Genomic DNA, 13,487 nt, shown 5'->3' with positions numbered 1-13,487 from the left:
TAATACGACTGATTTGTTAAAAACAAATATTCTCTGAACATGACAGCATGTTTTATTATCCCCATAATAGTTTCTTGTTAGGTGGTATATCTAAATATGATAAGAGCCAATGTGAGTCTGATTTATAACAGATCACAAAACTTAACTGATTGTCTCTGAAAGGAGAGGTGGTCAAAGGTAGTCACGCGAGGATGAATACAGTCAGAAGTGTTATTATAATGACCACTGGTTAATGATTAAACAGATGTTTGGAAATGGGCCGAGGTTTTAAAAAAGCTGCTGAGTACACACACCGGGAACTAAATTGAAGAATCAGCAGAAACCTGTCATGATGGAAAGATTCACAGCAGTAATATTTCTCCTTCTGGTTTCATGTGTCTGCAGCATATCAGGTAAGTACCCACACGCTTCCAAACGGCCGCATACGTTGTATTTTGTCTCCAACATTTGGAAAGAAACCAACCGAGAAACATGAACTGCTTTTTATCAATATTTAAAAAAAGCACACTACAGACTTAAAATACGTTCTCCTTATTTTAATCAGGACAGACCTGTGAAGGAAAATGTGGAAAAAAATTGTACTCGTGTTCATGCCACACAACATGCACGTCTCTCAAGAACTGCTGCAAAGACTATAAAGAGTACTGTGTGCAAGTCTTTCCTTATTCGGGGTCCATTTTGGGTGGCACGGATTTTATTGTCCTTGACACGAGTTTCAACAAGAGTTCAGCGATTCTATGCAGGTAAGACTTTCATTTTCATGCAAGTGTTAACGTGTTGCTAAGTCTGTTCTGGTTAAACCTTTCACCGATCGATTGATTATGGTAAAGAGAAACACAATGAGGGTAAGTATTTTCAACTATTGCTTTTTCCAGGGCTTCCAACTGCATCTCATGGTCTATCTTTATTTATCAGGTCTTCTGAGCAATATTCTAATGAAGAAATCAAAAGTATTATGAGATGCAATTGAAACCACTGGAAAAAAGTGAAGAGTGAACTGTCACGCTCAAGTATCGCAGTATAATTACACAGTTGAAGTACATTACAGAAACCTGCTGATCATTATTTTTTAACTGCAGGTTCAACAGCAATATCAACACTGTGGGGTATGTGGATGAAAACAGCAGAGGCCATTGTATCTCTCCACTATTGTATGAAACAGGGTGGGTTCCCTTGCTCGTCTCCTCTGATAATGGCACTACATTCAGTCGAGTTGGAACCTGGCTCTCAGGTACAATAACTGTCTGCATAATCTTTTGAGGAAGACCTCAACACTCTTCTATTTGATAACACATAGTTTTCCATTTTGTGTGACATATATGATTTATTTGATTCAAATGTGTTTGCTACACAGTGCATACTGGCAAGTTAGATGCTCATTTTAAGGCAACTCTGGTCAACTCAACAAAATGGCAGTACTATGGTACACCTGATGTTGGAGGCTTCCTTCGGATGACATGGAATACGTCTTTGGTCAGAGCGGAGAGGGTCAACGTCGAGGTCTGGGGATACAGGGAGACCGGTGAGTGCGCCTGTTTATACACTGCATGTACACCTTTTAGATCACATGATTATTCATTCATAAAATTAATTCTGTATAATGTTTCTCTGTAGGGAAACCCTACACAGACAACTGGCAGGGGGAGTGGCACTACCTGTACTCACTGGCAAAGGATCAGCCCAACAATGGCTCTTTTAGCTTTTTGCCCAAACCAGCGGTGAACGGCTTTTCAAGTTGGGAGCTTGGCTCTCTACGTATCAGCCCCAGCACCAACCCTGATGGCACGTGGTGTGTACGAACACTTCCTATAATATAGAACACTGCCATAACACATATCATTGTAGTCGTCGTCTGTACAATATTTATCATACGTTTCATTTAGGAATGTACAAGCAGCTTGGACGGAGGATCACGCTCTGGCCTGGCATCTGGAGGAAAGGTTCAGGCAGAACTCAAAAGTTTGGGCCCTGGAAAAATGTCTCGCATGGGACCAGCTGGAAAATCAGCTGCCCAACTTCCTCAGTGAGATCCTAGACTGCCCCTGCACTCTGGCTCAAGCAAGAGCCGACACTGGGAGGTTCCACGTAAGTGTAGCACAAGTTTAATGGTTATCTGTAATACATCTCAGATGAACTGGAAATGACATCATCACAGTAAAATGATATTCTGCGTGGTAGATTTAGGTTAATAAATGTATGTGTGTGGGGATCGGCAGTCTTCACCTATACTCACTGCTTATCAGCTTAAAGTTAATGAGCGGTCTCCCTTAGTTGTTTTATTCACAAGAATTATCTGCAAGTTGAACTTGTTTCAGCATCGATGCCTCTTATCTTAAAAATGGGTTCGGCAATGCCATTACTGTCGTTCAATGTCAGGCGAGTGACAAATGGGATGATAAAACTAGTGACTCAGCATATTAATGAGGACGATTAGGCCTCTGACTGGCAGCACGTACAGGAAATGCACATTCCGCCGCCTGATAAGCACAGACGTATCTCTTTGTCCTCAGACCGACTATGGCTGTGATATAGAGAAGGGCAGCGTGTGCACCTACCACCCTGGGTGTGTTCACTGTGTGAGAGCAATACAAGCCAGGTGAGTCCTTCACTCACACCCGTCAGGCGTCAACATTATGTTCTAATGTCACAAATGCATTTACGACATTAGCAAAAATTCTGAAACACACAAGGCTTTATACGATTTGCAGGGTAGGTTTTATAGCACAGCATTATTTTGTAACTTGATGTACTCTGTAGTATTTATGGTAACATGTTCAGCTGTGATATTTTGTGGAAACATTTATTGATCATGCAGAATTTGGACAATTGTTATAATTTTTGCCAAAAATGTAAGTATCTGAATTGTTATCTCAATTCTTATACTGCACTTTGTAGCCTTTTGGCTGCCTATCTCTTATCTATACCATCAAAGACATGCCCATGATACCTCAACCTAAACGTAAGCAGCCGTAAATACCTGCATCAGCCCTCTTTATGAACGGTAAAATTGAATTATGACACCTGGAATAGTAAAACTGTCGGCCACTCTGTGGAGCCTACTGATTAATGATTAATTAAGACCAAAAAGTACCTTTCTATTATTGTACATTTATAATTAAAACGATATGAAAGCAACTCTGAAAGTAAGTGGATAATTATTACCATATATTACGTAATGGAATACTATCAGATGCACTGCTAATTATCATTTACATATTAATATAGCTACTATACTGACATGAATTTAGTATAAAAAAACAATGTGTACAACTATAACAGCTGCCCTAATGTAATCTATATGAATACTACTAATTGATAAAGCATTAATAATTAATTGTCTTGCCACAGCTTCTCAAAAGTGAATGAATATGTACCACAGCAATGTTGGTCTGTCAGTAAGCCAGTCCACCACTTCACCAGGCTGAAATATAAATAAACCTATTTGATGGATTACTATGATATTTGGTACAAATCCGTGTTGTAATTTTTATGTTGCCCAATACTTAAGGTTTATAAGCAAATACCTGCAAAGCTAATGGCATTAGTCTCTGCTGTATTTTATTTTAATGCTAATTAGCCAACGTGAGCATGCTCACACTAAATTAAGATTGAAAGCATTACACCTGTCATTGTCTCATCGTGAGCTCAAATGATGCTTTAGCCCGAAGCCCCACGGTGGCCTCTCGTGTAGCTATGTGTTTAAATTGGCGTCATGATTTAGTTGCAGCAGAGTTCCCTTTATTAGTATATGTATGATATGTATCAACAGTCCTACATATGCAGCGGGACAGCAGTGTTGCTATGACAGCAATGGCACTCAGGTGCTGACAGGCGACTCGATTGGGGGAAGTACCCCAGACCGAGCACACGACTGGGGCTCAGCCCCATTTCAGAAACCCCCTCGAGTTCCTGGACAGTCCCACTGGGTCTATGACGTCCTCAGCTTCTACTACTGCTGCCTGTGGTCCGACAACTGCCACTTCTACTTCAAGCACCGGCCCTCCACCGGGTGCAGGCGTTACCAGCCACCCGGCTCAGGTGAGTAAATCCATAAGCATGTTACGGTTTATGTGTTTTTATGTGATTATTGTTCAATGTGAAGTCTTCTTTGTCCGTAATCACAGCTGTGGTGTTTGGAGATCCCCATTTCATAACTTTTGATGGTGTCAGCTACTCTTTCAACGGCCACGGGGAATACACTTTGATGACCTCGGCAAAAAAACGTCTGACAATCCAAGGCAGGACAGAGCCTGTGAACGGTGAGTTACTGAAGGCATGCATGCTTTTGAACCTTTCTATCTTTCTCAACAGTGATCCCCACTAAACACATGAACCATCACACTAATCTTTGTTGATCTGATTCTCCAACCAGCCACGATAAAAGCTACAAAGTTGACGGCTGTAGCCATGAAAGAAACATCCTCGGACGTTATTGAGGTGCGGCTGGTCGGCGGTCACACCGGCCTTGAAGTACTGCAGAATCAAAAAACCCTCTCCTTTTCTGAGCAGAGCTGGATAGACCTGCATGGTGAGACCCTGATTCACCGTTCTGCTTTCTATAGTTTAAGCTACCTGCATAGCTGGGGTGTATATTGTAACATTACACATTACAAGGAGGAACCTTTTTCCTGCTTGATTTCTCTCTATTGAAACAAATAAATGCAACCAAAGGCTATAGGTCAAAATCAATATAAAAAATAAATTTAAAGTCCTTTAATCCAATCATAAGAAATATTATAAAAAATGTATTCCCTTTGTTTATTCTAATTGACACTAAGTAAGAATTTTGACACAGTCTTCAGATTTGTGACAAGAATAACCTCCAACTTGACCAATAAAATGCTGCATGCTGAGACGTGAAATGAGCAAAACTGTTCTACCTTTGATGCTTTTGCACCCACATCGTAAAAAGCTTATTGTCAGAACACGCTTGCTGTGATCTTTGTTAAAATACAAGAACTGCCTTTATTCTGAACAAGCCTCCCCTCTAGGTGTGTTTGTGTTTTCTCCTACCTCGACAAATGTGACCGTGATGTTCCCAAGTGGAGCCGGGGTGGAGGTGCGACTGAGAGAGGGAACCATGACAACCACCGTGCTCCTGCCCCAGGAGTTCAAAGACTCCACTCTCGGACTGCTGGGAAAGATGAACGGTGACGCCAACGACGACCTCATCCTCAGCAATGGTCAACTCGTGAGGAACCTCACCAATCCAGAGGAGCTGTTCAGCTTCGGGGCAAGCTGTAAGAAATTATTCACAATGCAGATTAGGTTGAGTTTATGACTGTTGTGAACCTATTTTTATGTATGACAAACAAAACCTCATTCAATTGAATTAAATAGGCATGAAGTTTGATAAGGAATTACATTGAGGATATATTCTTTTTTGATAATTTCATATTGAAGGGCTAATGAGTAATTTTAGAGATAAGTAAACACATTTATGTCAGGATAACATTAGGAAACTACAACAGTAAGGCCCGGACTTCAGCCAGGTTGCACATATACGTGTATTCCTGACTCACAGTGTAAATTGTTTTGGATATTAGAAAGGAAGAATTAAAGACACCAAAGTCCTTTCTCCAAACCATTTCTATGTCACACTGCTTCCTCTTTTGGGTCATGTACCCTTCGTGTTACCCTTTCGTTTTAGGAAAACACACTTCTCTTTTTGTGCTTTTCGTGCATAGATCAGGCATTTGCATTCCAGGAAACCACTCCTTTTATGAAACATCAGCAGATAATGTTGCAACGGTTCAACTTAAATTTAAATGATTTAAGTGTTTATCTTTTTGTCTTACAGGGGCCGTCTCCAACCAGTCTGCCTTGTTCACATACGATTCTGAATATCTTTTGAACACATACTATTACGCTCCCAGACATGACCACAGATTTGTTCCAGTGTTTTCTGTCCCTGAGAGTCCAGATGATCCATTAGCCAATCAGGCATATGAGATATGCACCGGAGAGGGCGCTCAGTACTGTAGGTATGAGAAGAAAACCTTTATATATTTTACTCATTATAATAATGAATTCATTAAATACTAGTGTTTTTATAAAACACATGTAACTAGTTCTCTTAAAGGGGCACGTTGCCAATTGTACACATTAGATTTAGTTTACTCCTCATAAGGATCAATCAGCTTGGGGAAACAATAACGTCTTCTGTAGCTTTCAAAAAACGTACAAAATAAGCCTGATGATATCACAGTGATGTAATCATGGTTACCTTGGCTCAGTCTTATGCAGAGTACAAAAAGCCCACATTTGCATACTGGAGTTATCGGTTTAAAAGACACTGGCAATGACCAGGTGAGGAGATCCCACAAAAGACCAGTTGCATTGTGGAAAATATGAGATGCAGTGCTTTTAGATTTACACCCACAGGGCCTAAAGGTAATGATAGCCCGACTTCTGATGATTCTTTTTTCAACTTTATTTAAATGTTAGTCATTGCCATTTCAGAGAAATCCTTCTTGTTTAAACTCACTTTCTGATCCCTACCTCTGTCCTGTAGGTATGATATCCTGGTAGGTCGTAGTCCACGAATGGGAAATGCAACCAAAGTGTCTTTCCAGAGTCACATTTCTCTCGTGGAGGATCTAAAGCAAGGTGAGAGAATGAAAACACATGATGAAAAACGTTTATTATGTACATTTGCTGACTGTGTTCGATATTGTCGTACTGTGCAGTGATATCCTGTGGGCGGCTTTCACCTCCAAATAATGGCAAGAAGGAGGGGACCACATATTTTCAAGGAGCGAAGGTGCAGCTTTCCTGCAATGACGACTACACTCTCAAAGGGTCTGCAGAGCGAATATGTCAGGAGAACGGCCAGTGGTCCGGAAAAGACACGAGCTGCGTGCTTCCCAGTATGAATAAATAATAGAATAAGTCCTGTCCAATGATTCTGATCTTCACAAATCAACAGTGCACATGTGTGAGTGTCTGTATTTAAGCATGCATGTGTGTGTGTGTGTGTGTCCTTGTGTGCATCATTTGATCCATCAAATCAGCAAAAAATGAAATCACTCTCATGACCTTTTTACACAAAAAATGTATGGGTGAGAATAACTTTTAAACATTGACCCCCTTTTATAATAATGTAAACATCAAAATTAAAGACGTATAGAATTTAGCAATGCAACAACTACATGGCCCATTCAATAACAAACATATACATATCTTTAACCAATTATTTCTAAAATATTTAAAACAATGAATAAATAAGAATAAGCAAACACCTTCCTTCTGTGGGCAGTGTCCCTTCGCTGTGGAGCCTGTGTGAACATTACTTTTACAACACATAATGACATATCGAGCCGGAAAGTGTTAACCGGCTTCTTTCTGACTAGTTTGTAAATCTGGATTTTGATATCAGCTTCACAGAAAAAGGAAAGCAGTTGGATGCACATTTTTAACACTCTTTTTTTCCCCGTGTATTATAATTGAGTGGTTTGGGGGGCCTTTTCCACTTCTTGTGGATTCCTGGTAACAAACGTCTTCAACTCTCAAGTGACTGATTAAACCCAACATCCCTCCATGTGTGCCACTAAATTGGACAAGAAAAACAAATCCTAGTTAATATACAAACATGAACACCTTTAAGATGAGTGTGTAAGCAGAGCAATGAAACCTTCTGGTCGGTTGGGAGCTTTGTTGCATCTCTCTTCCTGTCTGAATCGATGCAGTTCACGATCTAGTTTAGGTTAAAAATCAAACAGACTAATGTAAATACTTATCGCGCTTGAGCCTCTGGTTAAAAACAACAGCATCTTTGTCGTCTTCCAGGTAATCTCGCAGCAATCGTGGCCGGTTCAGTCATCGGAGCGATGGCGCTGATCGTAATCATAACAACGATCGTACTCCACTCTAGGAAACAGAACAGGTACTGTATCTTCAGTAGATGTATCATCAATATGCATCCCAGCATTTCTAAAATGCATTATCCTCACAATACTTGCTTCATATTGTAGTCTTCACTGTTTTTATTCATGTGGGGTTTTCTTCTTCCAGAAAAGCTGCACGGCCGGGAGAAGTTATGACAAGTGAGGCCTTCTAACCACAACTGTTCATCTGCTGAAACATGTCTCACTTAGACACATGCATGCTTCCATTGGATAAAGACACACATAACACAAAAGGGATATATCCTCTTAAACCGTAGCCATGTTCCGGCTTTAATTATATTATAAGGTTGAGCAAAGTTCACTGCACAGTTAAAGAACAACTACACTTGACATCTTTTACACGCTGCTTCTTCCAAGGCAGAAAGGTTATTGCACTGATATCTATAGACCACATTTGAACTTTTGACCATAAAAGCAAAGCATTCTGGGCTATAAAACTACAGGTTTATTGTCGAGGCTTTTCAGATCACTTGTATATTTAGGCCAACTGACAAACTATGAGATTAAATACATTATGCACTGTGTACTTTCATTATACTTGTGTTCTGACATCAAATGCTGATGAAAATAGTTTTATCGGTTAAAGTTTTTGTCGAACAATAAAGTTTTTTATATGCAGTCTATTCTGTGGCTTCAATTCAGACTTAATGTGAATTATGATATTCTCTTTTTACTATGCATTCTGCTAAACTACCGACAGAAAACAATGTTCCTCTTATTTTTGTTTGTTTCCACAAGTTGTTGTTTGTTTCTTCATTTTGTTTCCTTTGATTTCTAAACAATGTTTTCTCATTTTTGCTCATCTTAGGTAAGAAAACAATCGTAAAGTGTTCGAGAACATTCTTACTAAGATAAGAAAAGAAACATCTTGTTTTCATAGTCCACAAATTGTGACCAAAAAAGGTTTTAATTTGATAGACAATGTATATCATAATCAAATTTATATTATTATAGGTTTGTGAGTAATAATAATAATCTGATTATTACATGTGTGGTCTAAATGAATAATATTGGTCAATTAGGCCAATGAGATCACACCAGACATTATGTATTTACTTACTCCATCTACTTGGTGACAATACTTCTACCACATGTGCTCATTATTGACATAGTTAGCTGACGCTTTTATCCAAAGCGATTTACAATAAGTGCATTCAACCATGAGTACAAACTCAAAACAACAAGAATCGAGAAAGTACAATTTCTTCAATAAAGTTAAACTACAAAGTGCTAATACTAAGTTAATACTGATGCTTTATAAGAGTGCAGATGGAAGGCAACAGATATTGCCTCATTAATAAATAACATTCCTCTCTGATGGCAAATGGCTTTATTTATTCCTCTGACGTTCAGTTGATTATTTACATAACATAACACCCAAGAAGACTTAGCTCTAGATGCAAAATTCCTCACCACCACTCGACTGTGTCAATGCCTCAGTCCATCACTTTGGCCTTTATCGTTGCATTTCGCCCTCCATACTCATCACATGATTATGTTTGTCCCAGCTGGAGTTTTCTTTCTTAAATCTCGTGTTGACAAAGTGGAAGTAACCCTGTTGTTTACCGTGCGACTTGTACGTGTTGTTCCCTCACATAACACACGGCTGTGACTTCTATGGACAAAGAGCACCAGTATGTGACAAGACTGCAGAGGCCGCGGCTGAATAAAGTGCCTGCTTGCTGCTTCCAGAGTCATTCACCAGCAACTTGCCACAGATGCTCCAGAGACATAAATAAAGAATAGTTAGCATTATCCTCTCCGGGTCCCGAGGCAACGGAGGAGTGACACCCCAGCTCATGACGTAGCAAGGCATTCTCATCGCTTAGATCACACCAGCTGCTGGAGCAGTGTTAGAGCGAACCCGCTGGGTATATATGTGTGTGAGTAGAGCACTACAGATGCCAAAGCAGCCCTTTCCTCAGACCTCCAGCTCTCTTTCTGTTGAGAATAGAAATACAGCTGCCCATTGTTTAGTGCCCAGGTCATCAATCTAGACTTGTTTGTTTGGGTGGAGCTACAGGCTTTTGCAGTTTCAACAGCTTTTCACTTCATTCAGACCTTATTTTTTAGGATATGGGGGAACAAAAAAAAATATTATCTCGTCCCATTTTCCGCCGAGATGTGAGCTGGGATCCTTTCCCAAACTGGACGCAGTCAAATCGAATCTTTGCGCAGGACTTTGGCCTCCCTCCTTTCCTGGAACCTAGGGATCTGGACTGGATCGACTGGTCCAAGAAGAGACTGGCTTCTTTCTCCTGGCCTGAGTACGCACAAACTCCCCTTCTGCCTCCATTCAGTGGTCGGCCCCCTGCGGCATTGAACCAAAAGGGTCCAAGACGACTGGCAAGTGGAGTGACAGAGATCCAAACCGGGCAGGACAGCTGGAAGATTAACCTGGACGTCAATCACTTCTCGCCTGAGGAAATTACAATCACCACCAAGGAGGGTTATTTGCAAATATCAGGTACACTGCATATAATTCTCTGATTTCCCACAAGCTATTTTGGAGACGTGACAGTAAAGTATACTGTGCCTGATCTTTAACATTCTTCCCTTGAAGGAAATCATGAAGAAAGGCAGGATGAGCATGGATCTGTTTCAAGGTGCTTCACCCGGAAATACAAGTAAGTTGTCTCTGAGAATGTGAGGGATTTAGAAAAAATGATCTTACTGTGGTTCAATATGATAACTGTGTATTGTAACATTTTTATGAGGCAAGAGCTGAGCATAAACGTTCTCTTCTTCTCCTCAAGGCTGCCAAAGGGGGTGGACTCGCAACACATCAGCTCTTCGCTGTCTGGTGATGGGCTTCTGTCCGTAGAGGCCCCCGCTCCAGGGACATCCATCGGCAACACACCCAATGAGGTTGTGATTCCAGTTGTGATTCCAGTTCAGATCAGACAGACGCCGGACGGTGAAAAGTGAAACCAGTAAGCAAGAATTTGAAACTACAATCAGATTTTTCCCGAGTTGTGTACAGCAACGTGTGTAGCACTGGCATGACAAAGGCACAACTTGTCTGTTGTAGTGTTTTCCTGCTATAAAATACTGATATTGTAATGTTAACAGAACAACATTGTGTCACATTTACATTTGGTTTCACAATCAAATGCACACTAATCAAAATAATACAGAATAAACTCTGAAAATAAGGAATTATATTCGCTTGTCATCGCTTATAAATGGATTAGCATGACCGTTTATTCCTAACAATATACCATCATGTGTTCATGCTCTTTTAATATCAGAATTATATGAAGAAAAAAGCTAGCAGCTGTAGTTGTGACCTTACATGACCTAAGGGACTGTGGAGATTATGGCTGACAATAATGGCCAAGAATGGACAGTGGAAATGGACTATTTATATCCAAACAGCTTATTTACTTCATAACAAAAAAGTATGTATGTCAAGTTTTGCTTCTGTGTAACATGGCAATTCCTAATTAATTTGTTTTGATTTGATTTTGCTTGTGAAGAAGAGAAACACTGTAGTGAAGCTGTAGTGAGTGTGTGTCTGTCCTGAAAGTTGTACATTGATGTATTGACTAACAGCCTAATAAAGCTGGCCGTATATATATATATTTGCCACACATGAATGAATGAAACAGCTTCTGCCGTATAAATAAAAAAATATTGAATTTTATCCGTTATTGTCTTTTATTAGATTTAGTGATTTTTTTTAGCAGATTATAAGATTTATAGAAACCAGTTCAACATGTATTGATTATTCATCCATTGCTCTATTTCTCATGGCTTTCCAAAACAAAAACATTTTCAAATGGTCCACAAGAGGGCACTGGAGTCCAATTTAGTGTAATATTTTGACACTGTCTAGTTTTCTCTTTGAGATAGTTTTGACTTAGTATTTAAGTTTGATTTCATCTATTAAGGTAGACCTTCATCAAATCGCTCCCAAAGACCATCTAGATCTTCCAAATTAGCTGTTTTAAGTTTATTCCACCAAATGAATTAATTTGAAATGTACTGGAGTCATGTGATGCCAAACTTCAAAAACAAATGCACAGCAGCCTGAAGCTGGATGAAATGAAGGTAACTGGGAAAATACACATTATCGTAACATCTGCTTCACTTCTGAAGCAGATGTTTAGGCTAAACTGTTCAAGAGTAGAAGTCAGGGGCTCGGCTGATCTGATGAAGACCAGTCAAAAGTAAACAGTGACATCTACTGCTTGAACCAGGTATTACATGTGAACATTTCAGGAGTTACTGTATTTGTGCCTTTAAGTGTTAAAAGGTGAAATTGTATATTTAAATATCATACTGTAAAACATACATTCAAGAGGAACATGCTTGAACCCCAGCTCCTGCTCACACACTCACCGTCAGACACAGGTGGAAAATAGTAGTTATAGACCTAAAGCAGCACAAACTAGCAAGCAAATATTTCTGAAGAAATTGTACATTTTTATCGAGGTCTTACTCGACTTCAGGTGGTCACTGGATCTGTTCGCTGTGTTTGGATAAGTTGCTCCCAGTATACCCGAACCCTAACTGTCACTCACTGGTTGTTAAGTGGCTGCTAAGGTTTTCCAGGTGGCTTCTCGGAGTTTGGCAGATGAGATGGTTTGCATTGTAATTCCAGGTGGTATGACAGTTTTGCATGTTTGCTTCGGTGTACTTTGTGTTTGCAGTGGTAGAGGAAGCAGTGCTAGTGGCAGCAGAGATGGCGACGACACGTGTGACATATCGTGGTACATTCAGCACCACGGAGAGAGACACATCCTGTAAATGGTTGTCTCTGTCGCCCTCCTGCGGCCACACGAAGTAACCACAGGAAGAATACGAGTGCCAAGTATACAAATATTTGTCTCTTTGCTTCACCAAAAATGCAAGTAATGTTAAGGGAAAATATGGATCTCACTGATGAAAAGAAGAGAAAAAAATAACAACAAATATATCATAAAGGAGGCAAGCATTTTGTATTTTTTATGAGCATATTCCATTCATGCAATGAGCCCCTTCACAGGATGGTATCACAAAGCATTTCTATTTTTTAAATATTATAATATTGAGGGATTTAAAAAAGAAGTGGATTTTGTGAAAATGTACAATACTAATAGCTAAATTATGCAATAAAAAAAGACATATATTGATTTATATTTAAGCTATCTATATAAGTGAACATGTGTATTATCATATTGTTTTTTTTTTTCTAAAATAATCTTGTGATAGAGGCTGCTGTGAAATAACTTTAGGCTTGTTGGCTGTAGTATTGCGGTGTCTCTTTAAAGGAAGGGGGAGTGTAGAAGAGGGACAGAGGAAAGAGATGAATAGAAGGCACCAGAACCACCTACCATGACCAAGTGCGCTGTAAATGTAGGACAGAAATTCGAGTGGAATACAAACGGATCATCAAGCGACATATTCGAGGGAAAACCATGTTTGGATGTGCCTTACCTGATTCAAATCTTTTTAAATATGGTACCACATGCGATCATTGGAACACAGGAAAAGTATTTTTCCTCCCAAACATTTCTTGCATTTTGAAACGGAAAAGAAGAGTGGCAGTAAAATACATCCCTGTGCTATCTTTCTCCGAGTATCAATGGTAGGCAT

General features: G+C 39.7%; 3 protein-coding genes across 3 annotated transcripts in view; all 3 read left to right on the top strand.

Moving 5' to 3' along the window:
• myo1hb (myosin IHb) overlaps positions 1–328 on the top strand; it is a 59,880-nt gene extending 59,552 nt beyond the window's left edge. The window contains exon 32 of the mRNA XM_034547722.1: positions 245–328. Within this exon, the coding sequence (XP_034403613.1) occupies positions 245–271 (27 nt within the window). The 3' untranslated portion in view covers positions 272–328. The remainder of the gene's footprint in view (positions 1–244) is intronic.
• On the top strand, positions 329–8,355 carry susd2 (sushi domain containing 2). Its single transcript, XM_034547723.1, has 16 exons — positions 329–392; positions 545–743; positions 1,080–1,231; positions 1,355–1,522; positions 1,615–1,789; positions 1,884–2,085; positions 2,511–2,596; positions 3,770–4,038; positions 4,125–4,259; positions 4,373–4,528; positions 4,992–5,240; positions 5,801–5,984; positions 6,515–6,609; positions 6,690–6,869; positions 7,789–7,885; positions 8,014–8,355. Exons 1-16 carry the CDS (start codon positions 329–331, stop codon positions 8,057–8,059), a joined length of 2,457 nt encoding a protein of 818 aa, XP_034403614.1. The 3' UTR covers positions 8,060–8,355.
• Positions 8,356–9,983: 1,628 nt separating this feature from the next.
• LOC117741003 (heat shock protein beta-1-like) lies at positions 9,984–10,835 on the top strand. The gene is made up of 3 exons (XM_034547734.1): positions 9,984–10,374; positions 10,471–10,534; positions 10,664–10,835. Exons 1-3 carry the CDS (start codon positions 9,984–9,986, stop codon positions 10,833–10,835), a joined length of 627 nt encoding a protein of 208 aa, XP_034403625.1.
• Positions 10,836–13,487: the final 2,652 nt, after the last annotated feature.

This window comes from Cyclopterus lumpus, chromosome 12, assembly GCF_009769545.1.
Source record: "Cyclopterus lumpus isolate fCycLum1 chromosome 12, fCycLum1.pri, whole genome shotgun sequence".
Classification (NCBI taxonomy): Eukaryota; Metazoa; Chordata; class Actinopteri; order Perciformes; family Cyclopteridae; genus Cyclopterus; species Cyclopterus lumpus.
This window is presented reverse-complemented; position numbering and strand designations above follow the sequence as displayed.